This window comes from Denticeps clupeoides, chromosome 10 (assembly GCF_900700375.1).
Source record: "Denticeps clupeoides chromosome 10, fDenClu1.1, whole genome shotgun sequence".
NCBI classification, from domain to species: domain Eukaryota; kingdom Metazoa; phylum Chordata; class Actinopteri; order Clupeiformes; family Denticipitidae; genus Denticeps; species Denticeps clupeoides.
The window spans coordinates 13,988,297-14,014,458 of record NC_041716.1 but is presented as its reverse complement, the minus strand read 5'-3'; the positions used below and the strand labels follow the sequence as shown (position 1 = coordinate 14,014,458).

The 26,162-nt window shown below is 44.9% G+C and overlaps 4 protein-coding genes and 1 non-coding gene across 7 annotated transcripts in view; all 5 read left to right on the top strand.

Moving 5' to 3' along the window:
- Positions 1–6,921, top strand: part of LOC114797781 (inositol 1,4,5-trisphosphate receptor type 3-like) — a 32,135-nt gene extending 25,214 nt beyond the window's left edge. For both annotated transcript variants that reach the window (XM_028992852.1, XM_028992853.1), the window contains 19 exons: positions 24–186; positions 370–554; positions 643–843; positions 1,166–1,276; positions 1,376–1,471; positions 1,612–1,713; positions 1,798–1,884; positions 2,016–2,126; positions 2,316–2,508; positions 2,618–2,746; positions 2,928–3,100; positions 3,529–3,693; positions 3,833–4,022; positions 4,146–4,244; positions 4,483–4,610; positions 4,837–5,002; positions 5,240–5,400; positions 5,537–5,698; positions 5,882–6,921. In XM_028992852.1, the coding sequence (XP_028848685.1) occupies positions 24–186; positions 370–554; positions 643–843; positions 1,166–1,276; positions 1,376–1,471; positions 1,612–1,713; positions 1,798–1,884; positions 2,016–2,126; positions 2,316–2,508; positions 2,618–2,746; positions 2,928–3,100; positions 3,529–3,693; positions 3,833–4,022; positions 4,146–4,244; positions 4,483–4,610; positions 4,837–5,002; positions 5,240–5,400; positions 5,537–5,698; positions 5,882–5,995 (2,736 nt within the window). In that variant the 3' untranslated portion in view covers positions 5,996–6,921. The remainder of the gene's footprint in view (positions 1–23; positions 187–369; positions 555–642; positions 844–1,165; positions 1,277–1,375; positions 1,472–1,611; positions 1,714–1,797; positions 1,885–2,015; positions 2,127–2,315; positions 2,509–2,617; positions 2,747–2,927; positions 3,101–3,528; positions 3,694–3,832; positions 4,023–4,145; positions 4,245–4,482; positions 4,611–4,836; positions 5,003–5,239; positions 5,401–5,536; positions 5,699–5,881) is intronic.
- A 307-nt stretch (positions 6,922–7,228) lies between these two features.
- On the top strand, positions 7,229–14,089 carry LOC114798863 (cyclin-T1-like). The gene is made up of 9 exons (XM_028994902.1): positions 7,229–7,427; positions 8,110–8,191; positions 8,290–8,418; positions 9,341–9,401; positions 9,894–9,956; positions 10,034–10,079; positions 10,201–10,364; positions 11,672–11,742; positions 11,848–14,089. The coding sequence occupies exons 1-9, from the start codon at positions 7,258–7,260 to the stop codon at positions 13,159–13,161; spliced, it is 2,100 nt and encodes a 699-aa protein (XP_028850735.1). The 5' UTR covers positions 7,229–7,257; the 3' UTR covers positions 13,162–14,089.
- A 763-nt stretch (positions 14,090–14,852) lies between these two features.
- On the top strand, positions 14,853–19,933 carry LOC114798660 (DNA mismatch repair protein Mlh3-like). The gene is made up of 10 exons (XM_028994544.1): positions 14,853–17,810; positions 17,898–18,005; positions 18,155–18,231; positions 18,328–18,432; positions 18,681–18,765; positions 18,839–18,907; positions 19,154–19,262; positions 19,351–19,632; positions 19,721–19,799; positions 19,888–19,933. Exons 1-8 carry the CDS (start codon positions 14,996–14,998, stop codon positions 19,616–19,618), a joined length of 3,636 nt encoding a protein of 1,211 aa, XP_028850377.1. The 5' UTR covers positions 14,853–14,995; the 3' UTR covers positions 19,619–19,632; positions 19,721–19,799; positions 19,888–19,933.
- On the top strand, positions 19,901–26,035 carry LOC114798661 (KAT8 regulatory NSL complex subunit 2-like). Of its 2 annotated transcripts, none has more exons than XM_028994546.1 (10): positions 19,901–20,039; positions 21,741–21,999; positions 22,252–22,424; positions 22,663–22,777; positions 22,929–23,092; positions 23,208–23,371; positions 23,472–23,568; positions 23,908–24,161; positions 24,879–25,076; positions 25,724–26,035. In XM_028994546.1, exons 2-10 carry the CDS (start codon positions 21,749–21,751, stop codon positions 25,805–25,807), a joined length of 1,500 nt encoding a protein of 499 aa, XP_028850379.1. In that variant the 5' UTR covers positions 19,901–20,039; positions 21,741–21,748; the 3' UTR covers positions 25,808–26,035. The 2 variants fall into 2 exon arrangements, with proteins under 2 accessions (XP_028850379.1, XP_028850378.1); XM_028994545.1 differs by lacking the exon at positions 19,901–20,039 and adding an exon at positions 20,292–20,619.
- LOC114798916 (small nucleolar RNA SNORA2/SNORA34 family) lies at positions 23,675–23,809 on the top strand. The gene has a single exon (XR_003751149.1). It is a non-coding gene; the product is annotated as a small nucleolar RNA SNORA2/SNORA34 family (small nucleolar RNA).
- Positions 26,036–26,162: the final 127 nt, after the last annotated feature.

Here is a 26,162-nt window from a genome sequence, read left to right as displayed (position 1 = left end):
CACCTCCGCTTTCTTCTTTACAGAACTCTTTTTACAAGCTAATGATGGGGGACAATAAATCAGAGAAATTCTTTAAGGTTCTAGACGATCGCATGAAGGAAGCCCAGCAGGATATCAAGGCCACCGTCTCTGTAAATGTAGGTGAGATGAGCAACAAGGCCAAAGATGACAAAGACCTTGATCCTGGTGAGTGGATTTGGCAAAAAGGCTCCATATATGTTTTAGTCCCATCATCACATGCTTTTTGTCTGTACTGGGTCAGATGCGCATGTACTGATACCATAGGAGCTTCTACAAGGGTAATAAAATGCACAGCATAGTCCAGTGTTGGAAGGATGAGCTTGTCTTCTTTTTTTTACCCGTCCTCAGCTGGCTCTCAGCAGTTGGTATTCTCCCAGCCTGCAGTCCCTCCTCAGTTTGAAACAGGCCCCCCTGTCGCCCAAGCAGTAGAGCAACAGGAGGTAGAGATGGACCTGGGCCCATCGGTGAGCATCATGAAACCTATCCTGCGCTTTCTCCAGCTGCTATGTGAGAACCACAACCATGACCTGCAGGTGAGGATATCTCTCTTTTGATTGAAAAAGAATGCTTGGTTGTGTACATTGTGAATATTTCACATAATGTTTTTTTTTTTCATCAAAGAATTTCCTTCGATGCCAAAATAACAAGGCCAACTATAACCTGGTGTGTGAGACTCTACAGTTCCTGGACATCATGTGTGGAAGTACTACAGGAGGACTGGGCCTATTAGGCCTCTACATCAATGAGGGCAATGTAGGCCTCATCATCCAGACACTGGAGACGCTCACAGAGTATTGCCAAGGGCCCTGCCAGGAGAACCAGGTCAGTTCATCAAGCTCAGAGTACCATCAAGGTCCCTGAGACAGAACCAGTACAGCAATTTGGCAGCATGGTCCACCCCAGAGCAGACAGTTTAGGAACACCAGAGGAAATCAGTAACCCCATGTCAGTTGTTCCAGACCTTTGTGAGGTTTCAGTAATATTAACAAGATTTCTTGAATAATAAGGAATCTGTTCAAATAAAACAATTAAGTGGACTACCACCATAAATACTCAACACCTCTGTTCTGTTAGACCCCCCTTCTCATTATTCTGATATCTAGAATGTTTTATATGTAATAAGTATCATTTTGTTCATACTCAGACCTGTATCGTAACACACGAGTGCAATGGCATCGACATCATTACTGCCCTCATCCTCAATGACATAAGCCCCTTGTGCCGCTACCGCATGGAAATGGTCCTGCAATTGAAGGTCGGTAATGAATGATATTAAGTGCAGACTTCACATCTTTTATTTACACAGATTTTCTTAATTGCCCCCTTTAACATGAGTTATGATGCTTCTTCTCAGGACAATGCCTCTAAGCTGCTGCTTGGTTTAATGGAGAGTCGGCATGACAGCGAGAATGCAGAGAGGATCCTGTTTAATCTCAGACCTCGGGAACTGGTTAGAGCAAAATATTGTAATGTTATAGTCATACAAAATGTATCAGAATCCTTTCCAAATAAACCCCAGAGCACATCCCATGGTGATTTGTTTAAAATGCTTTTGTAATTATGCAACCTGTGTGTGTGTTTTGTCTTCAGATGGAGGTGATAAAGAAGGCCTACCTGCAGGAATGTGAGTGGAATGAAGGAGAAGTTTCACCTCGGGAGGTTGGACACAACATCTACATTCTAGCATTGCAGGTACGACCTAAGACAATGCACATTCATTACTGAGATCACGGAAATCCTGGAAGAGTTTTTGAGAAGGTTATCTTACTCTGACAGCTTTCTCGACACAACAAAGTCCTGCAGAGTCTTCTGAAGCCACAGAAGAAAACCACAGAAGAGGGTGAAGAGGGCATTAGCTCCATGGTAGTACTCATTCCTTTGCTGTTTTTCTACTCTGTCGGAGCCCATTACCAAGTTGAAGTAATAAGTTGAAATACTGAGTACAATGCTATATAAACCCATTTTTCTAATGTATAATTTTATATGTTTCTTAGCTCAACCTGAACAACAAGCAGCTGTCTCAGATGCTCAAGTCCTCAGCTCCAGCTGAGATTCCTGAGGAAGACCCTCTGGAGTACTACGAAAAACATACAGCCCAGATTGAGGTGGGTCTTATTTGTCTATTCAGTTTTTTATATTTAGGCACATGCCAGCTTTTTCTATCCACACTAGAACTAGTAATATTCTATCCAGTGTTAAATTATAGAGCACTACAAGTAGTACTACATGCTTATTATAGTATACTTCAACATTTATTTATTCATACAGTATTTACAGATTTTTCTTTTTTTCAGATTGTCCGTGAAGACCGCAGTATGGAACAGATTGTCTTCCCTGTGCACCCCATCTGTGAATTCCTGACAGAGGAGTCCAAGGTGCGTGTGTTCAACACAACGGAGCAAGATGAACAGGGGAGCAAGGTTACGCACTTCTTCGAGCAGACATCCTTCCTGCACAATGAGATGGAGTGGCAGAAGAAGCTGCGCAGTAAGCCTCACAGTGTTTGTGTTTTCTTTTGGCCTAAATGTGTGTGTGTGTTATGTTTTTGTGCGTGTGTGTGTGTGTACACCATCCACTCAGCATATCCTATCTGCAGGCATGCCAGTGTTGTACTGGTTCTCACGGCGGATGACACTATGGGGCAGCATCTCCTTCAACCTGGCTGTCTTCATCAACCTCATCATTGCTTTTTTTTACCCCTACAATTCAACACCAGGCTACTTAGGTGTGTATGCATGTGTGTATAGTGTATTGTTGACAATAAAGACATTGGAGTCTCTGGTGATATAAGACTAATGTCATTCATGTCAATGTAGATATATTTGTTCACTGAAATGGAGACATTCAGTGAAACAGCTTTTACATTTTGCCTTGTTTATTAAATGTATTGTCATGTGATCTCACAGGTGCGATAGACTCCTCCCTCCTATCCATGTTGTTCTGGGGCTTTGCTGGCCTGTCAGTCATGGGCCTTTTCTCCCAGCGATATGGATTACGTCCTTTCACAGTGGCCCTCATACTGCGCTCCATTTACTATTTTGGCATTGGACCCACCCTCATTTTGCTGGGAACCCTCAATGTACGTCCCATTGCCACAATAAGAGATTTATTATAACATGATTATTCTTGATGCTTAAGTTATAAATGTGTTGAGTATTTTTATCACAATGGCAGAGCAATAAATAATGTTCTTGTAATAAATAGTCATGGTTTAGTTAGTAAAGAATATCACAATGATCTAATTTATCAGATATAATAAATTTAGATCCTAATCCAGAATAATGCTAATTCCCATGTAGTTGCTGTATCAATACAAATATAAGTGATTACATAGTGATATAAACTTTTCCCATGATATCATAAAACATCTCTATGACCTATCTTGTCTTCTATCAGTAGGTTTATTTGACAAGATCATTTATCAGCCCTACTTGCGCAGGTTATTACATTGTGTAATAGGTTAAGGCCACTATGTAAATCCCACTTTCTTATCTTTAATTTTGACAGCTGATAAACAAGATTGTTTTCGTGGTCAGCTTTGTGGGCAACAATGGCACTTTTATTATGGGATACCGTGCCATGGTGATGGATATGGAATTTCTGTATCACCTGGGCTACGTGCTGACCAGCACCCTGGGCCTTTTTGTTCATGAGCTTTTCTACAGCATTTTGGTATGTAGTGCACACAAGCATTTAGTAAACATTGATTGTAACTGAAACAAAATGATAATTGAAGTGTAAGAATCATTCATTTTGCTGATTGTGGTTTTGAATCTTGTTTTGAGTTTTGCGCTCTTTGTGTCTCCTTCAGCTGTTTGACCTCATCTACCGAGAGGAGACGCTCTTTAATGTGATCAAAAGCGTGACGCGCAATGGACGCTCTATCCTCCTCACCGCACTGCTTGCACTCATCCTTGTTTACCTCTTTTCTATTGTGGGCTTTCTGTGTCTCAGAAATGACTTCATAATGGAAGTAGACCACCTGCCTATGCTGGACAAAGGTAGCTTATGTGGATAAAATTGGAGGATGCAACAGGAAATGAATATGTGCATGGGGTGTGTTTAATCATGTTGGTGAGTAAAGGTCTGAGAGATTTTATGGTGAAAGAATGGTCTCTGTACAGGTGGAGAACTGGATACAGTTCCCAAGGACTTCCTGAGCTCCTGCAGCACAGATGGAGTCAGCTGTTCTGCAGAGTCTGCAGTTTCTGATGAAAATCCTGGTGGGCGGCCTTCAAAAACTCAACAGACCTCAGCTCACGTATTCTTTACCATTTTAGCCTCTGTTTTAATGCAACCACACAGCACCACCTGCTGCCAGATTAAATAAACTACATTTACGAGCTCAGTTCTTCATGCATTCTGATGCACACTGTTTGCTATTAACATACATAATGTGACAGTAATGATGACATTCACACAATGTTAGGTAATGTATTGCTTGTGAATTCGTGTGTGTAGAAGAAGAAGAAGACGATAATACGGAGCGAGCATGTGACACCCTGCTCATGTGTATCGTAACGGTGCTGAATCACGGCCTCAGGAATGGAGGAGGAGTTGGAGATGTGCTGCGCAGACCCTCAAAAGATGTATTGAAACTTCGTAATTTTTCCTCTGAAACTGTGAAGCTCTTAAGACATGTGCATGTAAAGTAAATGTAACATAAATGTGAAGCCAGTAATTGAATGCTGTGGACAAGTGTAAACTTTAAAAATGCTTTTAAAAGTACATGTTTTTTTTTTGTTTTTTTTTGTTATAAATGTAGCTTAATGATAAATGTGCTTTTTGAACACTTTACCTTCGTGTGATCTACAGGAAGCACTGTTTCCTGCTCGAGTCATTTATGACCTGCTCTTCTATTTCATTGTCATCATCATCGTCCTCAACCTGATCTTTGGTGTGATCATCGACACTTTTGCTGACCTTCGTAGTGAGAAGCAGAAAAAAGAGGAGATTCTTAAGACCACTTGCTTCATCTGTGGTATGAGGCTGTAAATGCTCCATCAACACTGCTAGTTTGGTCATAGCAGACAATTATTATTAATTTGTAGTCTTCATGCAAACTTGGGGATAGAAATGAACATTTTATATCTGAGATTTTTCTGCCTTTGCCAGCCGTCATAACGTAATGAATTTCATTGCCAAAGACAAGTGATTGTAATAATTCAAAAGCGTTCACAGACAGAATGCAGTTTACAAAACGTATCTCTTTTGACAGGCCTTGAAAGAGACAAATTTGACAATAAGACTGTGTCTTTTGAAGAGCACATTAAATCGGAACACAAAATCTGGAATTATCTGTATTTTATTGTGCTGGTGCGAGAGAAGAACAAGACAGATTATACTGGACCAGAGAGCTATGTGGCCCACATGATAAAGGTATGGTCAAAGATAAAGGTATGGTCAAAGCACGTGATGGAAAATTATTATATTAATATATTACTAACAACAGACCAGTCAGTTTAGATTGATGCGAATGGTCTTCAGGACTGAATGTCATTCGGTTTTCTCATAGAACAAGAACTTGGACTGGTTTCCACGCATGCAGGCTATGTCCTTGGTGGTGACAGATGGAGATGGAGAACAGAATGAGATGAGGATCTTGCAGGACCGACTGTCCTCCACCATGAAGGTGGTCATTCAGCTCACAGGACAACTCAATGAACTCAAGGAGCAGGTGATCTCACTGTTTTGTAAAAATAGTCAAGTGTAAAGTGTATTTTAAACACCAACCTGGGTAACACATCAAAATCACAATCCTTTGTAATTGGTAGCACATTTTAAAAGTGTATGCTTTCCCTTAACAGTTTATTTAATGATGTGGATGAAGCTTTTTTAATGTGTGTCATTGTGTCTGCAGATGACTGAACAGAGGAAGAGGAGGCAGAGACTGGGTTTTGTGGACGTCCAGGCAGGAGCCGGTTCCCTCCCCCCCAGTGCAGCAGGAGGAAATCACCAGATCTTTAAATCCTAATGGACTGGCAACCCCTTCACAATCTTCACCACACTGCTGGTTCCTGAGCTGGATCTTCTGACAGTCCATGTTACAAATAACTATAGAAACATATGTCATTTTAGGATAATGCTTTATTATACAACCCTTGTCAGTCAATGTCTCACTTGTGTGAAGGGCACATTGTGGTGTGGTGTGCCTTTGGTCTGTTGTTACCATGTCTCCCTTTATTCTGTGAATCTGAGAAACCATTTTATCAAACGAATCAATAGACTTCAGAACACTTGCATGGTATTTTAATCAGTAGAGGACTTGTTTTTAATTGTTATAACTATTACACTGGCCATTCATTCAGAACTAAAGAAAGATGTTACATACCTCATTGCACAACAAGACAACCCCTGAAGTACAATTCTCTTAAGACAGTCATTTATTTAGTCTCATCTTCCCATTTTCTCCTTGTTACTTCCTTATGCAGCATTTAATTGTGTAATTGTTAAATTAATTAGTAAGAATATTGTTCAGCTGTACATGTTGGTATATATATATATATAAAATTCCAGAATAATAACAATTGTTTGTTGTAAAAAATAAATTATATTAAAAATATATGTTAAAATTGGGGTTATGTGGCTAAGTATGGACACAAGAAGCAGCTACCAAATTTCATTAATGGTCAATTAGTCAGCATATGTGCGCAAACTTTAGCATATGTGTCATAGTAGATAAATACAAAATAATTCCTAACCATTTTTGTGTATCTTCCCCAACTATGCTGATTTGCACATGCATAAACATCCATGTAGCCCCCCCCATACATACATTAAACCAAGCAAAAACTCCCTCCACACTGTTGCAATAGTTTCTTTCTGTACGTGGCTCACCTTAGAATGTAAGAAATATACAATGTAAAGACGGAAAATAAATAAGTCTCAACACGGTTGTTATGTTTGGGATTTCATTATTACACACCATTAATATTACTATTACATGGTAATACAGGCAGATCTCAGCGGGACTAAATCAGACGCGCATCCCAAATTCTGCAGCCCCCCTTTGAAGTTCGATTAATCGGTCCCTCCACCTTCAACCCTCCCAGGCTTTGTTAAATTGGTCCCGTGGCTCAAAATGGCGACGGCTTGTTTTTGGTTTTGTCTGTCTTTTCTTCCCGCCTACGTACAGTATTGGGACGCAGCCTGGACCCGCGGTCCCGACGCTCGGCGGAAGTGACGCACGAGTCGGACTGGTTCCTGGAACGGTCCGTCCTTAAAAAAAAAACAGTAATGGCGACGTCGTTACCGTCTCTTCCTGCGACAAAGAGCAAATGGTACTTCACCAGGGAGCAGATCGAAAACAACCCGTCCCGCCGTGCGGGCCTCGACCCCGACAAGGAGCTGTCGTACCGGCAGCAGGCCGCCAACCTGCTTCAGGACATGGGACAGCGACTCAACGTGTATCTTTTTTTTGTGTCGGAGCCGGTTTGGCGCCTTGCTAGCCGGCCAGCTCGGCGCCCGAGGCGTCGCTTACCGCCGACGGCGCACGGGGCCCGCGACGCGACGCGCGTTTCGGAGCGGCCCGACTTCCCCGCGGCACGCCGGCGCACACGGGCGGGAAGGGCCGCCCCGGTGCCGCCCTGCGTCGGGCTCCGTGGGAGGAGGCCGCACACCAGGCCCCGCCGAGAAGCCGGACGTTTCTCCCGGAACGGAACGGCAGCGTTCTCCCGCGTTACGCCGCGATTATGACCGCGTCCCTGTCGGCTGACGCAGCGTAGCCTAACGAGCGTTGGACGCTGTCTCGTTTGTGGAATGTTCGGTAGTTCCGGTACTGTTCCGGTAATTGCAGGGTTTTTCGCTTCTGCACCTCGAAGCTACGTGTTCTCCGAAGCCGCAGAGAAACACAAACCGAACCTGGGGTGCTTTATAGAATTTAGGGTTCTGGAACATATTTAGGAAAATGCTGCACTTCGTGCTTTTACAAAGAGAGAAACCGGATATGTGAAAAGTGCTCCCATAAAACCATTAATGACCAGAAACGAGACAAAAGTCATGTTTATGAGGTTGGAATTAGAGTTACTGAGTAAGGTTCCAATGACTTGACCTCCTCCATCACCATGAACCTTGACCTCTCTAAACCAGGTCCCAGCTGACGATAAACACTGCCATTGTGTACATGCATCGGTTCTACATGATCCAGTCTTTCACACGCTTCCACAGAAATGTGAGTGTCCCGCGGTGTCTAGTGGATTGCTTTCAGGTCTCACTTGGTGACAAAAAGGGACCTAAAACTGATGGCCGCTCATGTCCGTTCTGAATTAGGTTATTGCTCCGGCTGCGCTTTTCCTAGCGGCAAAAGTGGAGGAGCAGCCGCGTAAATTGGAACACGTGATCAAGGTAACCCACGCATGCCTCAACCCTCAGGACCCTCCTCCAGACACACGCAGTGATGTAAGCACCCCTGGGCTCCGGCCTTTTTAACCCTGAAATGTTGATGACTTTTGTATTTTCTCCCCTTCCACGTAGTCATAGTCCTGGGTACAGAGCTGTGCTCGATGTGACCCCATCAGCGTAGTGTAATTGGTGGCTTTTGTAGTGTAAACAGGCCTGTGTGTTGTGGGTGCTGGCCGTATAAGTGATTCCGGCTTGAGTGTGTTGGTTTCAGTTTGTCCCGTTTGACTTGCCAATGGACAACATCAGATGTCAAGCCTCTTAGCGTTTTTACTGCTTTTAATGTCAGTGGGATTTCACTGTATACATTTTTTTACGTAGACCACTTTCATTGGCCTATAAATTGATTCAAATTTCACTCCCATCGAAGTGCATTTAATTAATCCTATTTAATTAATGTGTAATAGGCACAACTATTGGTATAATTAAGTTAAAGTAGCTCTATTCTGTGTTGCATTTGGCATTGACCATTATACTTTAGTGCTGAGTGAATGTTAGCGAGACATTGATGGTCGACAGGTCTGTTAGTCTTTCTTTTTTTTTTATGTTGCATTTCATTTTGTGTAAAAACCAAACCATGAAACTTGTTTCTTCTCATGAAAAGTGCTCATGCGTAAAGCGTAATCAGTGGCTACGACAAGGTTTCACCGGGTGTGAATTCATAAACCTCTGCGGATCTGGCTCTCCGTTTAAAAAAGTGGGAAAGGGCCACATTGCTCAGTCACCAACAAGCGCAAGTGAACCTCCACAAACACCACACAATCGGTGGCTAGGGGCTGAAGCGAGCAAGTGAGAGAGAGAGAGAGAGAGAGAGAGAGAGAGAGAACGAGAGCACGCTTGATATGAGAGAGATAGAGAGAGATAGAGAGAGAGAGCAAAGAGTTCCTCCCCATGAGTAACCTGCCTGTCCTCTCAACCTCAGGCTTACCTGCAGCAAGCCCAAGACCTGGTCATTCTTGAGAGCATTATACTGCAGACCCTGGGTAAGTGAAGCAGGGGGAAATTGGGGTCCTGGACTCCCCAGAGCTGAGAGCTTCACTGACAAGATCTAAGGTCTCTATTGTCGCCCACAGCTCTCCTCAATTCTCCTCAGCTGCCATTTTTCTTTGCTGTGGGAGCAAGTTTTGTTTTGATTTTTTTCTGTGATTGCTTGTGAAATCATTAGCATAATATATGTTGATAAAGGACATTGTCCTTGGCTGTGGACGTTTTGTGTCCTTGGTGACCTTCTGGAAAAGCGTGGGAAGCCGCCCACTCTCAAAGTACTTGACATTTGTTTTATCCAGGCTCAAACAACAGAAGAATCAAAGCACCACACCCCTTTAATACACTTATTTCAGTGTAGTGTGGAAAATAGATCTATGCACATCCTACAGCTCCTTTGTATTTTGCCCTGTTGGCCTTTTATCATTGGTTATTGCCTTCTGCTCACTTCCTGTGTTTCTTGTCTTTCCCTGTTGCTGCTCTTATTTTAGCTTTCGAGATCACCATTGACCATCCCCACACACACGTTGTGAAGTGCACACAGCTTGTCCGAGGTATGGATCCAGCCCGAGTTTATTACTGAGGGCAAATTGTGTTGTATTCACTTTTTTCATTTCATATTTTGTTCCAGCGAGTAAAGACTTGGCACAGACGTCTTATTACATGGCGACTAACAGGTGTGTGTCCAGTTTTACATGCCACTTGTAGCATTGTAGAGAAGTAGGAACAGTGGTCGGTATGTAGATCCCATGCATTCACATGGACTAATCGGGTTTGTTGTCTGTGTTGTCTCTGCAGTTTACACTTGACCACATTCTGCCTGCAATATAGTCCTCCCATAGTGGCATGTGTGTGCATCCATCTGGCTTGTAAGTGGTCCAACTGGGAGATCCCGGTTTCAACAGACAGCAAGCACTGGTGGGAATATGTGGACACGACGGTCACCCTCGAACTGCTGGACGGTATGGGCAGCAGAGTAATTTACATGAGGGCTGTAGCACTACATACACAGTTGATATTGAGGTGTGTGCATGCATATTGTAGGCGTGTACCAGCTCTGGTTTTAAATTGGATACTGATTGTTGATGTTTATCAGCTGAAAGACAATACAGTTCTGCGTAGGGTCAGATATTTGCATCTCTAGCATATTGTTGGCCATTTTGCACATTTTATGGCTTGGTTAAATATTTTTAATTACTACTACCATTTCAGGTAGCGGCTCCCGACTAGACTAGACTAGAAACGGGTCGTCTATGCCGAGTGGTGCGGTTGGGCGGCTCACCCTTTGCAGCGGGCATGAGGTGGTGAGGAGAGCGGGATCTGCTTCTGTTGGTCGTGATGAACGCGACGTACCGCGGTGTCTGCACATTTTGGAAACTGGCCACAAGCTTAGTTTGTTACCGTGGAAACTGTTTTTTGAAGCTAGGTCTGGGGAAGTGAGCAGGGTCGAATTTCGGCGATCAGTCAGACAGTCAGGGATACTCCAGGAACAAGCAGCCGAGAAATCACCGGAGGCATAGGAACGTAGTCACTATGAAGGAGCGCTGTGTTTGTTTCGGTCTTCCTTGCTGCTCCTGTTGTTGACCAGGGGGTCGCCTACTCGTGCTATTGCAGAATGGTAATATTTATTTCTGTATGCCTTTACGCCTGGGGCAGTGGTGGCCTAGTAATCGAATCCCGAACCGTCCGGGCACCTGTCATGGCTGCCCACCACTTACTTAGGGTGATGGTTAAAAGCAGAGGACACATTTCATTGTGTCACCATGTGCTGTTCTTCACAATGACAATCGTTCCACTTTCAACAGTGTAATAGTGTATTTTGACATTAATAAAGTGGTACAGACAAATTTAACACATACACATGCATACACATTTAACAAACAAATACAAAATGTATAAATACATTATAATTTTTCTTAGTCTAGCACCCAACACTCTCCGAGCATGTTCTTCAATGACAAGTCTAAGCCTTATCAGGGCTCTTAGTTTGTATACTTGATATTCTATAGAAATCGAACGAGAATTGCTGGTGTCTTCCCATTGTAAGTCGCTTTGGATAAAAGCGTCTGCCAAATAAAGTAAAGTAAAGTAAAGTAAATATCTATGGGCATTGGGATATAATTTTTTATCAGCCACTAACTGGCTGCTTGCTAATTGTCTATATTGGTGCGTCTGAAGTTTGCTAGAGATTATTGTCATTACGTATATTTCCTGTTTTTGCCCGGCTCTTCTTTGAACGTGACTTTTTTTTTTTTTTTATTGTCCACAGAACTCACACATGAGTTTCTACAGATCCTGGAGAAGACGCCCAGCAGGTTAAAACGCATCCGCAATTGGAAGGTAAATCTGACTCCAGTAGCTGCCCCCTTCCTATTATGTATGTTTACAGTGTGATTTGAGTGAATATAAATTATACTAATCTTGGTTTTTTTTTATGTGTGTTAGGCGGGAGGCCATGCCGTGAAGTCGAAACCCAAGACACAAGAGGAGGGTGACCAGACAGAAGCCATGATGAACATGATCTCCATGGCCTCCTCTGAGAGCACACTGGCTGGCCTCATGAGCCTCTCTGCCCCTTCCACCGGCTCCTCTTCTGCATTGGATGGCAAGGACCGACCCTTGGGCCCTTCAGGAACCCAGCACTGGCAGCCTGGCGCCAAGCCCGCGGGCACGGATCAGCTGCCCCAGCCCAATCATGAAATGCATGCACCAGCCCGGGTTTCACTCAACGAGTACCGCGCTAAGCACGCCGAGTCTCTGGCGGCACAGAAGAGGAAGCTGGAGAACATGGAGGCCAGTGTCAAGCGCGAATACGCTTTAGCGTCAAGAGCGCTGATTGGCCAACAGAGGAAGGAGAAGCATCATCAGCACCAGTCTAGCTCCTCCTCCTCTGACCTCAGCAACACTTCGCCAATTATCCTTAAAATCCCGCTGGATGAGAGGAAGATGCGCTTCCCTCTGCCTGAGACAGCGGGAGGAGAAGGGGGAGGCGGCCACACTGGGGGGGCGAGTGGTGGTGGAGGAGGGAGCCGGGCAAACGAACAGGACATTAAAGTTCGCATCCGTATCCCAGAGAGGCGGGGAGGCTCAGGGGGAGAAGAGAGTAAGAGCCGGGATAAGCACCGGGAGCGCTCCAACCACCACCACCATCACCACCACCACCATTCCTCGTCCTCTAGCAGTGCTGGCTCTTTCAGCTCCTCCTCGTCTTCCTCCTCTAGTCATAAACACTCGTCCAGCTCGGCCGCAGCAATGGCCAGCACTAAGAAGCCCTCTGGGGAATCCACTTCTTCATCCTCCTCGAGAATCAGCTCTTCCTCCTCGTCTCGAAAGCGGCAGCACGTGCAAGACCCCTCGGCGGCGGGCTCCAGCTCCCACCCGCCCAAAGCCAGCAAATCCTCCCGGAACTCCTACCAGCTGCCGTCCCTGCCCAGCCTGACTCACGGCCTGGACCCGCTGCCCCCGCTGGGGCTCCCGCACCACCCGGGCGGCTACTCCCACGGCAAGGCCGACAAGTCCGACACCAACGGGCACGGCGCGCCTGCGTCCGGCGGACAGTCCAATGAGTTCCAGGACACGTTCGACATGCTCAACTCGCTCCTGAGCGCTCAGGGGGTTCAGCCCTCACATCCACAAATGTTTGACTATCGCTCACAATACGGAGACTACAGATACGCCGGAGGTCCCAGAGGGGGCGGATCTCGACCCCCACCACTGCCAATGGAACCTCCGCCCCCTCTACCCCCTCTACCGAAATAAACACATGCAGATACGTCCCTTCATCACGCCCGTCCTTTTGCTAGCGCAGCACACAGAACCTGTCGAATTTTCATTGCTCTCTTCAGATCTGTTGTATGGTTGTCCAGGGCCAGCTTACAGAAGCCCTGGAGTGAGGGGAAGGGGCGGGGCAAAAGACGGCAAATCATTGAACACAACACAAATATTCCACAGCCGCAAATTCAGGAACGCGCAGACGGAACGTTAGGTGAGCGGCCCTCAAAGGGAACCAGACGAACAGATAAAAGCCGGTTCCACTGGGCCCTCGCACTGATCACGGACAAGCTCCTTGTCCAGTCAGCAACAAGCACACAATATTCAGTATAAACCTGTCTCTTGTGTCCCGAACGCCCCTGAGCTTGTAGCTTATTTCACGTCCGCTGTTGTGTTCTCTCATTTGCGTTCGTGTTCTTGATCTGTATTTGAATATACTGCATTGTATTATTTTTTATTGCACTCCAGGGTTTCTGTACCTACCTCCCTATACCCCTAAATGTGGCAATAATAAAAAAACTCAAGAAAAATAAAGTAAGCAAAACAAATTATTTATTAAGAATGTGTAAATACTATTTTTGATGTCACTCATTTTTGTATTATAGGAATTGTGGAATTCTGAGGGACCTAGTATTTTAGCCATCACCCATGAAAACAAAAAAAACAATGTCTTGCAATGCTAATGTGCTTGATGTACTCATTCGCTGTTGCTTGAGAATTGTACAATTTTGTTATATTTTAGTCAAAAAATGTTACATTCTATTTATTACTTGACTTTTAAACTGGCCATAGCAGGTTATGCAGCGTTTTTGTCTCCCTTGACCTGCCTCGTGTCTTTCTAAGCCGTTTTTAAAGCCTGACAACAATGCTTGGTTTTGGTCGTGGGCAAGGTATACATCACTTCATTTTATTTCCCTTTTTTTTTTTTTTTGGTTTCTTGGTATTAAAAAGTTGATGAAAATGGATCTCTGCTAACAAGATTCTTTGTATAAAGCATTTGAGCTCGGAATCACTGTATTATGTTTTATGTACATTCTAAAAAAAATTATACTTTTGGAACTATGGGCTCGGTACATGAAAAAAAATTCCATGCATAGACATCATATTATAAAAACTTAAACCTGCTTGTATGGGGGTTCATTTAAACTGTAGCACACTCTCTTTAATCCGGTGTATGATGGGGAATAACTTGACTGATTTGTCCATATCAAGTGCGTATTTAACACTCGATATTGGGACAGTTTATCTAATTACGAATAGCCAAATTAAGTGCAGCCGTTTACACTTAGGTTTTCTGTCTTGAAACATGCTAAATGTTTTTCATTATGTAGGAGCCTAGGTAATGATCATTTCTTTTTGTTTCATAGAGATGACCACAGATGGGTTCGAATCCATCATTAATACACCTGATGGAGGTAAATAATCTGGCTTCCCGGGTTCTTCCTAAGGTGCATATTGTAATTGAGTTAGAGTAAAGGTGCCCAAAGTAAACGGTTGCTCCAGCCTATAAAACTCCACTTGACTGAACATACGAGAAGTTCGAAAGCATCAAATAAAAAAAGTCAACTTATTTCACGTCTGAACACCGCCACGCTTGGCGCTGTTGGTTTTACGGCGCATTTGCCCACTCGAGCCGAAGGGGGGCAGTGTGGAGCGCAAAGCGCCAGCGGCCGGCCGCGTTTTGGGAGAAGCCACGAGTGAGATGTAAACACGAACGGACGCGCGGTCGCAGGATTCAACGGCGGACAACATGACTCTAAATGCTACAAGTGCTGACGTACCCTGCTGCCTACGGGCTTTTACAACGCGTGTGAAATAAGCAATGGCGATCAAGTGTTTATCTGCAGACGTGCAGGCCAGACTTCGTTCCGGCATCGCCATATTTTCACTGCAGCAGTGTGTAGAGGAGCTGCTTCTCAACAGCATCGACGCTGGAGCGACGTGCGTCGCGGTGAAGGTGGACGTAGAGGCCGGCAAGGTAAAGGTGCTGGACAATGGCTCGGGCATCGACCGGGAGGACCTGGGGAACGTGGGAAAGAGATACCACACCAGCAAATGTAGCTGTCTGGCCGATTTGGAGAACCTCAGGTTCTATGGATTTAGGGGAGAGGCGCTCGCCAGCATGAGTACCCTCTCCGCCCTGTTGGAGATCTCATCCAGGACCAAGCTGTCGGTGAAGACCTTCGTGAAGGTCTTTGACTGTGGAAAAGGACTGGACGTGTTTGAAGCCGAGACCACCCGCCCATCCGCTGGCACAACGGTGGTGGTCTGCAACATTTTCCACAACATGCCTGTGAGAAGGAAACGGCTGGACCCCGTGCTGGAATTGGACAGGATCCGGCAGCGAGTGGAGGCCGTGTCCCTCCTGCACCCGTCTGTGTCTTTTACTGTGAAGAAGGAGTGTGCAGGGTCCATGCTGGTGCAGTTGTCCAAAGCCAAAAGCACGTACTACAGGTTTGTGCAAATCCATGGCACTGGGAGGGCCCAGAAGCTTGGCGAGATCAGTTACTCCACTGGCCAGTTTGAAATGACAGGCCACATAGGACGCGAGGGCCATTACAACAGCAGCCTGCAGTTCCTGTACGTGAACAAGAGGCTGCTGCTGAAAACGCGCATCCATAAGCTGCTGAACTGCCTCTTGCGGAAGGTGAGCAGCGCAAATAAGCCGAGCGGCAGCCCTAGCGTCTCCTGCACCACCGCCAGTCCCAAACGAGGAGGCGGGGCGGAGCTGCACGGGGTTTACGTCGTCAACATCAAATGCCAGTACTCCGAGTACGACGTCTGTCTGGAGCCTGCGAAAACCCTTATTGAGTTCAAAGACTGGGATGCAGTGCTGTCCTGCGTGGAGGAAGGAGTGAGGGCGTTTCTCATCAAGGAGAACTTGGTGTCTGAGCTTTTGCCGCACGACCTCCAACAGTGTCTAGTTTCGACAGGTTCCGCTGAACAGAATTACAGCTCGGCTCGAGGCCAGGCTGATGGGCAGTGTGTTAATGGTGAGGGCAGTATAGGGACAATGCTCTCGTCCAAACCTGTCCATAGAAAGCCTGCTGTGGTTTTTAAGGATAAAGGCGGTCTGGGCCAAACCTCAGCTGATGAAGCTGTACGGGACGAAAGACAGGAGGCACATGAGGATGAATCCCCTGATGAAGTGGAGTATACCGGAGAATACATTTTAGAACCCAAAACCACAAATGAACAAAATGTCCTTCTTATGGACACCACCACTGAATCCCAGGAATGTTCTTTGGCAACTGAGGCATCACTACTGGCTACTTTGTCGGTTTCTAATGCTAATTGTAATCCTGATGTGTTCTTTAGAGATGGTGCGTCACACACCAGTGCCAATAAAAATACTATGGCTAACAACGAAGGCTCCAGGACATCCAAAATAGACAGAAATGGTAAAGCAGAAAGTAACTTTCTAAATGAACACAGTGAACGGAAGAGGACTATTTTATTGTCACGAAGTGACCAGAAAGACACTCCACCTCCAAAGCTGGCTTTGACACCTGAAGTCAGCCCTTTGGACCGGTTCAAACAGATGTACGGCACATTAACCAAACCAAAGCACCAGTCAACAGATATTCCCACATCTGAGGAACATGCCCTTCTTCTGAAGACAGAATTCCAGGACAGGAATTCTACCTCTGCTTCCCATTCTTGTTCAGATTTTAGTGACTGTGTTATGGCTGGTACGAATTTCAGGACAAATTTAACAGATGAAAGAACTGACCGTTTGAAAATGTTAGTAACTGACCACTGCGCTTCATATTTAGTGCCAAAAAGTGAGCTTGTAGACTCAGACAGTGCTTTTAACCTCCCTCCTAAAACATCCCAGATGATGACACACCACAAGCTGAGTTTGACCTCTAAGATTAGCTCTTTGGACAAGTTCAAAAGGGTGTTTGGCACTCTGGCCAAAACCAAACCAGGATCTCTGGATGTGAACAGCAATCACTTGCCCATGTTGAGCAAAGCAACTGGCCCTGATAAAACAGCTACGCATTTCGAGCGTCCCTCCAGCAAGCCAGGCCCAGGAACGGCAGAGGATGGCCTGTTAACCCTGTCAGCCTACACAAGTCATAGTCATATGTCGGGTCCAAGCAAGAGAAGTAAATTAACGTTAGCTGCTAAACTCTCGCATTTGAATCAGCAGCAGACTGGGGAGAACAGCTTTGGGGCTGGGGGCTTGTTTAATGCATTGAAAAATAAAGGCGATTGTGGCAACGAGGAGTCGTACACTGTGGCACAGCATACTTTATGCCCAGGGGGGAATGCCATGGACAGTTGCTGTGAAAGTTGTGAGACTGCACACATTTTACAATGCGCAGACCCACCAGATGAACCAGTGGGACGCAGTGGTGAAGACGCGTCCCACAGCCAGTCTCGTACTGTAACAGAGCCACAGTCAATTACAGGACACCTAATGTCAGCTGAGGTGGTGGACACCCAAGAGATGTCCACCATATGCAGGGCCACCACATCAAGTGCCTTGGTGACAGATGGTTTTGAGAGGCTGGTCTATACTGGTAAAGTCAAGGAAGTTGCCAAACAGGAAAGAACAGCTAAAGAAGGGACTCAAGATTCCTGCACTTCAGGTGTCGCTAACATGGCTGTCAGTGTCCTTTCCAAAAAAGGTAAATTTATCCCTTCCTCTTCTATACTTTGTCCTTTTTTCTCACAGAGGTTTGTGTCTTTTAATTGATCCTTTCCTTGCTCTGTAGGGATTGAGTACAGATGTTACCCCTTTCAGATTGCAGCAGTGGGGCCTTTTCTTCCCACATCCAGGGCAGAGAGAGTAGTGAGTGCAGGGGCAGAACGTAGAACTGCAGGTACAACTGTAGCAGATAGAATCTATATGATACCAGCTTAGTTCAGGCTTTTAAATGACAATGTCATTTTTGTGAAATTAAGTTTGAAGCTTTAGGGTTTGTGGGTGTCATTTTTAACTGGGCCATGTCTCTGTATGTCTTTTTTTAAGGTGACAGTGAGAACCCTAATTCTTTGTCATCTCAGTTTTCTGAATGGAATAACCCTGTCTTTGCTCGACCACCAAATGTAAGCTAGATCCAGTGTATCGTAATGTACATCTTTAATTGAAACAAGTGCCATGTGTAAACCTGATTATTCTTAAATGTTGTTTTTTTTTTTCAGGTTGCACTGGATGTGACCAGAGGACAGGCAGAGAGTCTAGCTGTGAAAATCCACAACATCTTGTTCCCATATTGCTTTACCAAGGATATGATCCACACTATGAAGGCAATTTTCTTTTCTCACATTGAGAGTGAAGTGATTGTCATTGTGAAACATGGTACACACAACGAAATGTGTCCTCTGCATTTAATCCATCATCTTAGTGAGCGCCGAGGGAGCAGTGTGTGGGGACGGTACCTTGGTTGTTGGGGACCTTCCGATTACGAATCTGCTTCCTTACCTTCTGGGAAACCACTTCTCAAGATTATTAAATAATCTAATCAAAATATTTCTTCTCACTCCTGTTTATGTAGGTGATAAATCAAGTGGACAAAAAGTTTTTGGCCTGTCTTATAAAAACAGAAGACCAAGAGACAAAAGACTACAATGAACCTGAAGGTAATGGCTGTGTTTCATTTACTGTTTCCTTCCTTGTATCATGCACATAAATATGTGTGTTTTGGTGGTGTAGGCAGCCTGTTGGTGTTAGTTGATCAGCATGCAGCGCATGAGAGAATTCGTCTGGAAGGGCTGGTGGCAGGTGGGTTTCCCCTCTCTGTTTCAATTTGGCCCATAATAATAAAGGTTCAGTTTTGCCACGATGCATGGCCTCACATTTCCATTGTGTCATTGCGTTTCTAAAGAAAATGGTCCTGATAAGATTACTTTGAAAGAAAAGCAATTGATGAGACATGAAAAGGTCCATTGCAAACTCAAAAAAATACATTTAATATTGTGCTCATGCAGTAGTTCTATTTTGTGAGCTTCTGCTGCATATGCTATCTAGACTCCTATGAAGAAGACCCAGAGAATTCAGGCCAGAAGAGGCTGAGCTGCTCCACGGTGTCCCCTCCTTTAGAAGTCAGCGTGAGTGAAGAAGAGATCAGACTCCTGCGGTTAGTCATTCTGTTTCTTTGTTGTTAAGCATGGACAAGCAGCGGATGTAATTTAATTTCACTTTAGCGACATGTAACTGTGTTGCAGGTCATGTGAGCCGCTCTTGAGAAGGCTAGGGTTGGAAGTGGAATTCCCACAGACAGGAAAGTGTTGTGTGTTGCTGGGAAAGCTTCCGGTGTGTTTCATGGAGAAAGAGAGCAATGAGTTACGTCGTGGCAGAACCTCAGTTATCATGTCTCTAGCAGAGGTATCCTTTATTGTACAGTTTTGCATGATGTGCCCTGTTAACGTACTTTCATACCATTTATGTTGTTCATTGTACTTCTATACTCTAACTGAAACTAGGAATACCTAAAAGAACAGATTGAGGTAAGATGGTTTTTTATGTGGAAGCATGTTTTTGTGTTTAACATTTTGCATAAAGTCTTTCTTTCTCATAAAGTCTTTTTTTCTCCAGCTTCTGCGTTCTACTGGCAGAGTTAGAGGAACTCTCCCTCTCACCGTACACAACGTCCTTGCTTCTCAGGCCTGCCATGGTCCGTCAGCAAACAACAAAACATTACAGCTCAGGTCAAGGCCAGGCTGATGGGCATGTTTAATCATAAAAATCTTACCACTGCACAGGAGCAATAAAATTCAACCACGTTCTGAGCAGCGATGAGTGTCGTAGTCTGGTGGGATCCCTCTCCTACTGCCAGCTGCCATTTCAGTGTGCTCACGGACGGCCCTCCATTACTCCACTTGTTGACCTACGCCATCTTGATGACCACGAGCAGGTAGAACCCTGGCAAATAAATTCAAGGAAGCCTTTCCTGTGGGCATTACAATGTGGTTTTTATACTTTTTCAGAGTGACAGATGTTTTTTGTTTTTTTTAACGTTCCAGTTTTTTAAACTTGTCATTTTAGTCTACCTTCTCTGTGACTGTTCGTTTTACAGGCCCAGTCAAAGCCGAATCTCAGGAAATTGAGGGGAATGTACAGGGCCTGGCTACTTTATGGAAAGAAGAAATGATTCGTTTTTATTTAACGAAATTCTATTGATCATTAAATATGAACTTTTTATATACTCAAGGGTCAGTCCATTTCATTTTCATGTCGTTGCAATAGTATAATGTTTTAGATTTAACTCTCTAGGTTGGACAATGTGTCATTTGAAGCCGAAAGACTCCGAGTGATTGACAGTGGCTTCCACCTATTGCACAATGTTGATGGGAGTTTCTAACCAATCATAGCTCGATATGGGCGGGGCTTAATGGGCAGAGAGGCGCTCGTCACGCAGAGAAAGAGAGTTGTGGTAAAGGGGAAGAAGGCGAGGTGCGTGAGTGCCTTGCGCTGCTGTGTTAAATGATAAAACGGTAAGTACTCGTCGTTATAAAAGGAGCATCGCGATTCAGTGCGTCAATTCCCAACGTTCTGGGAGTATGCTGAGACATATGGGATGACCAGCAATTATTAAGATGTCCACATTAGATGTTAAAGTAGGTGACGAGGCTCAGACAAAGATGGCCGACCGGCTTGCCGAAGCGCGCAAAATTTTAAAGCGGAGACGCGCCTTTAATAATCCAAAATTGTTTAAGTGCTATTGGAAATAACCTGTGTTTAGTCGAAAGTGGTCCGATATGTCAGTTTTTGCGGACTAAAGCATTTATTTGTGTGAATTGATTTTGCTTGTGCTGACGTGTGCTTACTGATAACAATCGGATGAGAATGCTGGTATTGTACAGGTTTGGGGAAAATGTGTGATTAAATTATATATATATAAATAAATAAAATCCTACAAGTATGAGTATTATTGGCCGCCGAGACATCGAGAGGTCTCTGTTTTTTGTTTAACGCATATCACGTTTCATAATCCCCCTGTTAGCACCTCACAAAAACCATAGCACAGAGACATAACCATGTGAAGTCTGGATAAATGAAAATAGTTATAAAAATGTTTAAGGGCCCTGATGCTGCTCATTGAATAAAACCTACAACGTTGTATGTCTGTGAAGATTTTAATTACTGCGTTGAAAGTAGTGTTGATTTTAGGGGTACACGGCTGTTCGGCACCCGGTTGTGTGTCTAACATCTGTCACACTAGGGCAATCACCTTAACAGAAGATGAAGTCAATCATTTAAATTTATGGCATTTATCAGACAGTTGTGGCCTGGCAGTTAAGGAAGTGGCCCCTGTAATCAGAAGGTTGCCGGTTCGAGTCCCGAGCCGCCAAGGTTCCACCGAGGTGCCACGGAGCAAAGCACCGTCCCCACACACTGCTCCCCGGGCACCTGTCATGGCTGCCCACCTTGGAATCAGTAGATTACATTCACAGCATTTATCAGTTGCCCTTATCCAGAGCGACTTACAATCAGTAGTTCCAGGGACAGTCCCCCCAGAGACACTCAGGGACACAATGGTAGTAGGTGGGGTTTCAACCTGGGTTTATCGATAAAAAAATATATATATTTTTGTTGTTGCCTTCTGCCCATACAGTACCAGTGATGAACAGGATTAGGATCCACGTGCTGCCTTCCAGCAGGGGCCGTGTGGCCCAGGCTGCCCGCGCTCTGGAGCCCCAGGCCTGCTCCTACAGCCAGAGGCCTTGTTCCCAGCCCCGCCTCGAAGGCCTGGAGTTCTGCATCAAGCACATCCTGGAGGACAAGAATGCCCCCTACAGACAATGCAGCTATGTTTCAAATAAGAATGGCAAGCGCTGTTCCAATGCAGCCCCAAAACCAGACAAGAAAGACGGGTAAATTGTGTTCATATTAAAAAAAAAAAAACGTTGTGAAGTAAGGCACCGTAACATTCTGATTGTGTTTTGTGCACAAATAATCAGAGTTGCGTCAGTGCTTTAGTCAGGTGTCAAAAATGACCTTGTTATTATCCAAGAATTTGCTTTACGCTCCCATGTTTTGAACTTCTAATACTAATACTCGCTGGCATGTACTTACACAATCTAGTTTGGGTTTTAGTGGTTATGCATGGCACTCCTGTTTTTCAGGGTGGCGTTTTGTGCAGAGCATGCACACAGGAACACTCTGGCTCTCAAGGCTCAGGTGCGGAAGGCGTCGTCTGGTCCATCACCAGAGCTCCTCCTGTCTCAGCTCAGTGATTACAGCGATGCAGGTCCCTTTGGCCAGGATGCCACACGTAGCGAGGGTAGCCGCATTTTGGGTAATGACTTTTTGCACGTCGTGATTTGCATGGTGTCCTCTCTGCTCTTTTTCCCCAATAGTTGTCATTAAAGTTGTAATTAGTTTACTAGGAATGATTCTTGATTAGCCAGTGCATAATTTACATCGTTGCATAATTACAAGTGGGTCTCTTTAAGCCTTAAATTAGTATTGTACTGGTACTACTGTTCATTAATAGTGACTCCTGAGCTGCTATATTTGTGTGTGTGTGTGTGTAGATGAGGAGAGCTGTAGTGAGGAAGAGCAGGAGCCTGTAGTTTTGGATCAGACATGGCGGGGAGAACCTGATAGTGAGGCAGATAGCATTGACAGTGACCACGAAGATCCTCTCAAGTAAGTGTGGAAATACCAGTTTGCTAAAAAAAAACAATACATTATCTGAACATTATAGCTTGGATCAAGACATGCATCCTTTCAAATGTTTGCTTTCTTAGTTATAAAAGGTTGTTTAACTTTTTACATGCATGTTTAAAATCCATTTTAGGCATGCGGGCATTTATACAGCAGAGGAGGTGGCTCTGATAACTCGTGAGAAACTCATCCGTCTGCAGTCCCTTTACATCGACCAGTTCAAGCGACTGCAGCACTTGCTGAAGGAGAAGAAGAGACGGTACCTGCACAGTCGCAAGCTGGAGCATGAAACCTTAAGTAAGAAGATGTGCTTTCCTCATCCATGCAATACTTACCCACATTCAGTTATGTTTTTTTAAAAATCTCAAGCTGCAGTGTGATTTTTTACCATATTGGGTGTGTTTGTATCCAGGTACCAGTCTGTTGACTGGCCCAGAGGCTCTTTCGATGAAGGAACGCGAGAACCTGCGGAAGCTGAAGGCCCTGCGCAGATATCGCCGCCGCTACGGAGTAGAAGCCCTTCTTCACCGCCAGCTCCGAGAACGCCGACAAGCAGTCACTGAGGGCGCAAACCAGGTCTGACATAATTTGGAGTTTATTCATTAAAATGTACGAGTCCTGTGTTTTGTCATTGTTGAAGACGTTCGGGTTCCTGTCTAACCACGTGTTTCTTTAGACTCACTCCATGCGTCTCAGCCAAAGATGCATCTCCTTTGTTGAAGGGACCCGCTGCTCCAATCAGTGCCTTCCCATGACCAGACACTGTGTGTCACGTATCCTTCTGATGCTTGTTTATGCGTATGATTATGAAATAGATTGCATGTTTATTTTTTCTTTATTCCATTACTCTTATTTGTCGTAGGATTTCCTGCCCTCACACACGCCCTGAATCAAGGCCAGTTGCTTGCTGTAGCAACTGGTTTCAAACTGTGGCTGACAACAAGTCCTTCTAATGGTCTGTGGATTTCCCCACATTCCAAATGGGGTAAAACAGTTCAGTTGGAAGGAACAGCACATCCTGTCAGTCTTAAATAATCCATGCTGAGAGGTAGCAAGTCACATTTCCTATCAGAAGAATGTTATCTGTTACTTCCTTGACCCCAAGACGTAAGACATCTATCAGGACAGCAGCCAAGTTCTGTTCAGGCTGTGTCCCGGGCTGAAGGACATGCCCTGCGACCGCCCCGTCCACATGGGCCAGTCAGAAGATCCGCGCTGCCCGCTCCACCTGTCCCTGCCTCCACCCATGTACAAGTCTGAGCAGGAACCCCTGGCACCCGAGCCCCTGGCCCCCACCCCTTCCGAAATGTACCTGAGCGCAGCCGAGCTCCAGCCCACGGAGAATCTGCCACTGGAATTCAGCGATGTACGGAACACGCACACAAAACACAGCATTTAGCGCAATATATTGAATATACTTTCGCAGTTTGTTCCATCAAGTAGGAATACTATCGTTTTTATTAATTTAGGGTGCACTCTAACATGTCCTCTATTTGAGACCTGGAAATTCTGTCTGGTCGGGTTTTTAGAATTGTCTGTGTTTTTGAGATGCCTAAACAGCTCATCATGTCATAGGGATCACTTACACTAAATTATCCTCTTTTTAACAAATCCGGGGAACCCATCCACTAATATGTGAATGTGAATAGGATGCTATGGGATGGGAGTTTCAGGTCTCGAAAAGAGGACGTCTGGTCACCCTACATAAACACTCTTGGACTGCCAGGTATTGTTGCATAAAGCACTTCTGGAGAGAAAAGGTAGTCGACCAGTTAACACATCTGAGCCACTTTTCCACAACTGCAGAACCTGTGAACCTTATCTATATTCTGTTTTGGCTTAAAATAAAAGCATTTTTTATGTTAAACTTTTATGCAATAATGGACTGAATTTAGCATTTATACAGTGATTTAGTTGAAACTTCATGATATCAAGATCTGTATTATGTATCGTGTATGTTTTTAGGACGTTATATCATATCTGGATAAGCTTGCATGTATTTGCTCATGGAGTAAAGTTATTCATACCTGTGCCCGTTAGTGCTGTGACCTCACAAGGCTGTTTAACTGCCCTCATGTGGTAGGATTTGGATGTGGTGGGCGATGGGATGCAGTGCCCCCCTTCGCCTCTGCTGTTTGACACCGCACTGGCTCTGGAGGACCAGACGATCCGGGCCATCGCCGAGGCCCCCATGGACATCTTGACTGCGGCAGAAGCGGAGCTGGAGCCGGTCTCTGGTGCCGAAATGTCTGAGAGGGGGCACGGCAATGCGGGTGACCAGGTAGAGTAAGGGGTTGGGATTCAGCAAAGACTCCCAGCAATATGATGATGTCAGTTCTGCAATCATCAATACATTGCATGGTTGTTCTATATATTGCTTTACTTAGCAGACGCTTTTATCCAAAGCGACTTACAAGAGGAAGACACCAGCATGTCGTCTTATACATTTGAGAAGTATAGTCATAAATCGCTTTTTTTTTTTTTTTTCTTCTTGATAACAGAATATGACAAAAAACATCACCAAAGGAAGTATCACGATTTATTAATATTTAAGGGACTTCTGACTTTTGCCAAAATTAAGAGCAGAAGTTATCCAGAAGTTTACCACTGTGGAATTGGTTTTAAATTTAATTTGTAATGGTGAAATTACTCTTGTAGAATACTAAAATAGAATACTGATGTAATGCCTGTAATGAACTCCCATTGAAATAAAGAGTCTTGTTTTTATAACACACATTTCATTTCTGAAATATTCCATCATCCAGCCCTCAGTCAAACTGTGGCTGACCGTAACACTCAAGTGATCTGTTGGTTTTCCCAAACCAATCCAAAACTGGAGAAGCCAGTTCTTCAGTGGAATAGGGAAGTAATGTACACCAGACCATAACCATCGGCCACCCTGCTCTGATCTTGGTTCTTGTTTTTCAGGCCTCCTTGGAGGGAACAGAAACCGCCCGACTAGGGGACAAGGCGCAGCAGGGACCGGGGAGCGCCGTCGCTGATGCCACGTGATGCCACGCCCGCGGCCTCTCGCGCACTTAACCATGCTGCTTGTGATGCTTGCGGTCCAGGCCTGAGTCTGGTCTTGCGGTCATCACGGACTCATGCCCACCCTTGGCCCCACCTGGCGTGCACGTGGACCGACACCCGGCGTCTGATGTTGTCGCCTACAAGAGTCAACGTGGAGGACCAGATATATATCGTTTTGGTCGACTGTAATAAAAGCCTTTTTGAAATGTGCTCTTGTCTTTTTGAACTTTTGTGAGTTAAAACAAATAGTGGAGCGCATTCCCTGGTGACACGAACGAGCGCGCATCGGGGCGTCGGGGACACAAGCCGAGAGCAGAACGTGCAACGTGGAAACGGG

Excerpts from the sequence above, each read along its gene's own strand:
- LOC114798660 (XM_028994544.1), top strand. The coding sequence starts at position 14,996 with ATGGCGATCAAGTGTTTATCTGCAGACGTGCAGGCCAGACTTCGTTCC. Across the intron at positions 17,811-17,897 it reads CAGTGTCCTTTCCAAAAAAG|GGATTGAGTACAGATGTTAC; the intron begins GTAAATTTATCC and ends CTTGCTCTGTAG. Across the intron at positions 19,263-19,350 it reads GAAGAGATCAGACTCCTGCG|GTCATGTGAGCCGCTCTTGA; the intron begins GTTAGTCATTCT and ends ACTGTGTTGCAG.
- LOC114798661 (XM_028994546.1), top strand. The coding sequence starts at position 21,749 with ATGAACAGGATTAGGATCCACGTGCTGCCTTCCAGCAGGGGCCGTGTG. Across the intron at positions 22,000-22,251 it reads AAACCAGACAAGAAAGACGG|GGTGGCGTTTTGTGCAGAGC; the intron begins GTAAATTGTGTT and ends CCTGTTTTTCAG. Across the intron at positions 23,093-23,207 it reads GCTGGAGCATGAAACCTTAA|GTACCAGTCTGTTGACTGGC; the intron begins GTAAGAAGATGT and ends GTTTGTATCCAG.
- LOC114798863 (XM_028994902.1), top strand. The coding sequence starts at position 7,258 with ATGGCGACGTCGTTACCGTCTCTTCCTGCGACAAAGAGCAAATGGTAC. Across the intron at positions 7,428-8,109 it reads ATGGGACAGCGACTCAACGT|GTCCCAGCTGACGATAAACA; the intron begins GTATCTTTTTTT and ends TCTCTAAACCAG. Across the intron at positions 11,743-11,847 it reads AACGCATCCGCAATTGGAAG|GCGGGAGGCCATGCCGTGAA; the intron begins GTAAATCTGACT and ends TATGTGTGTTAG.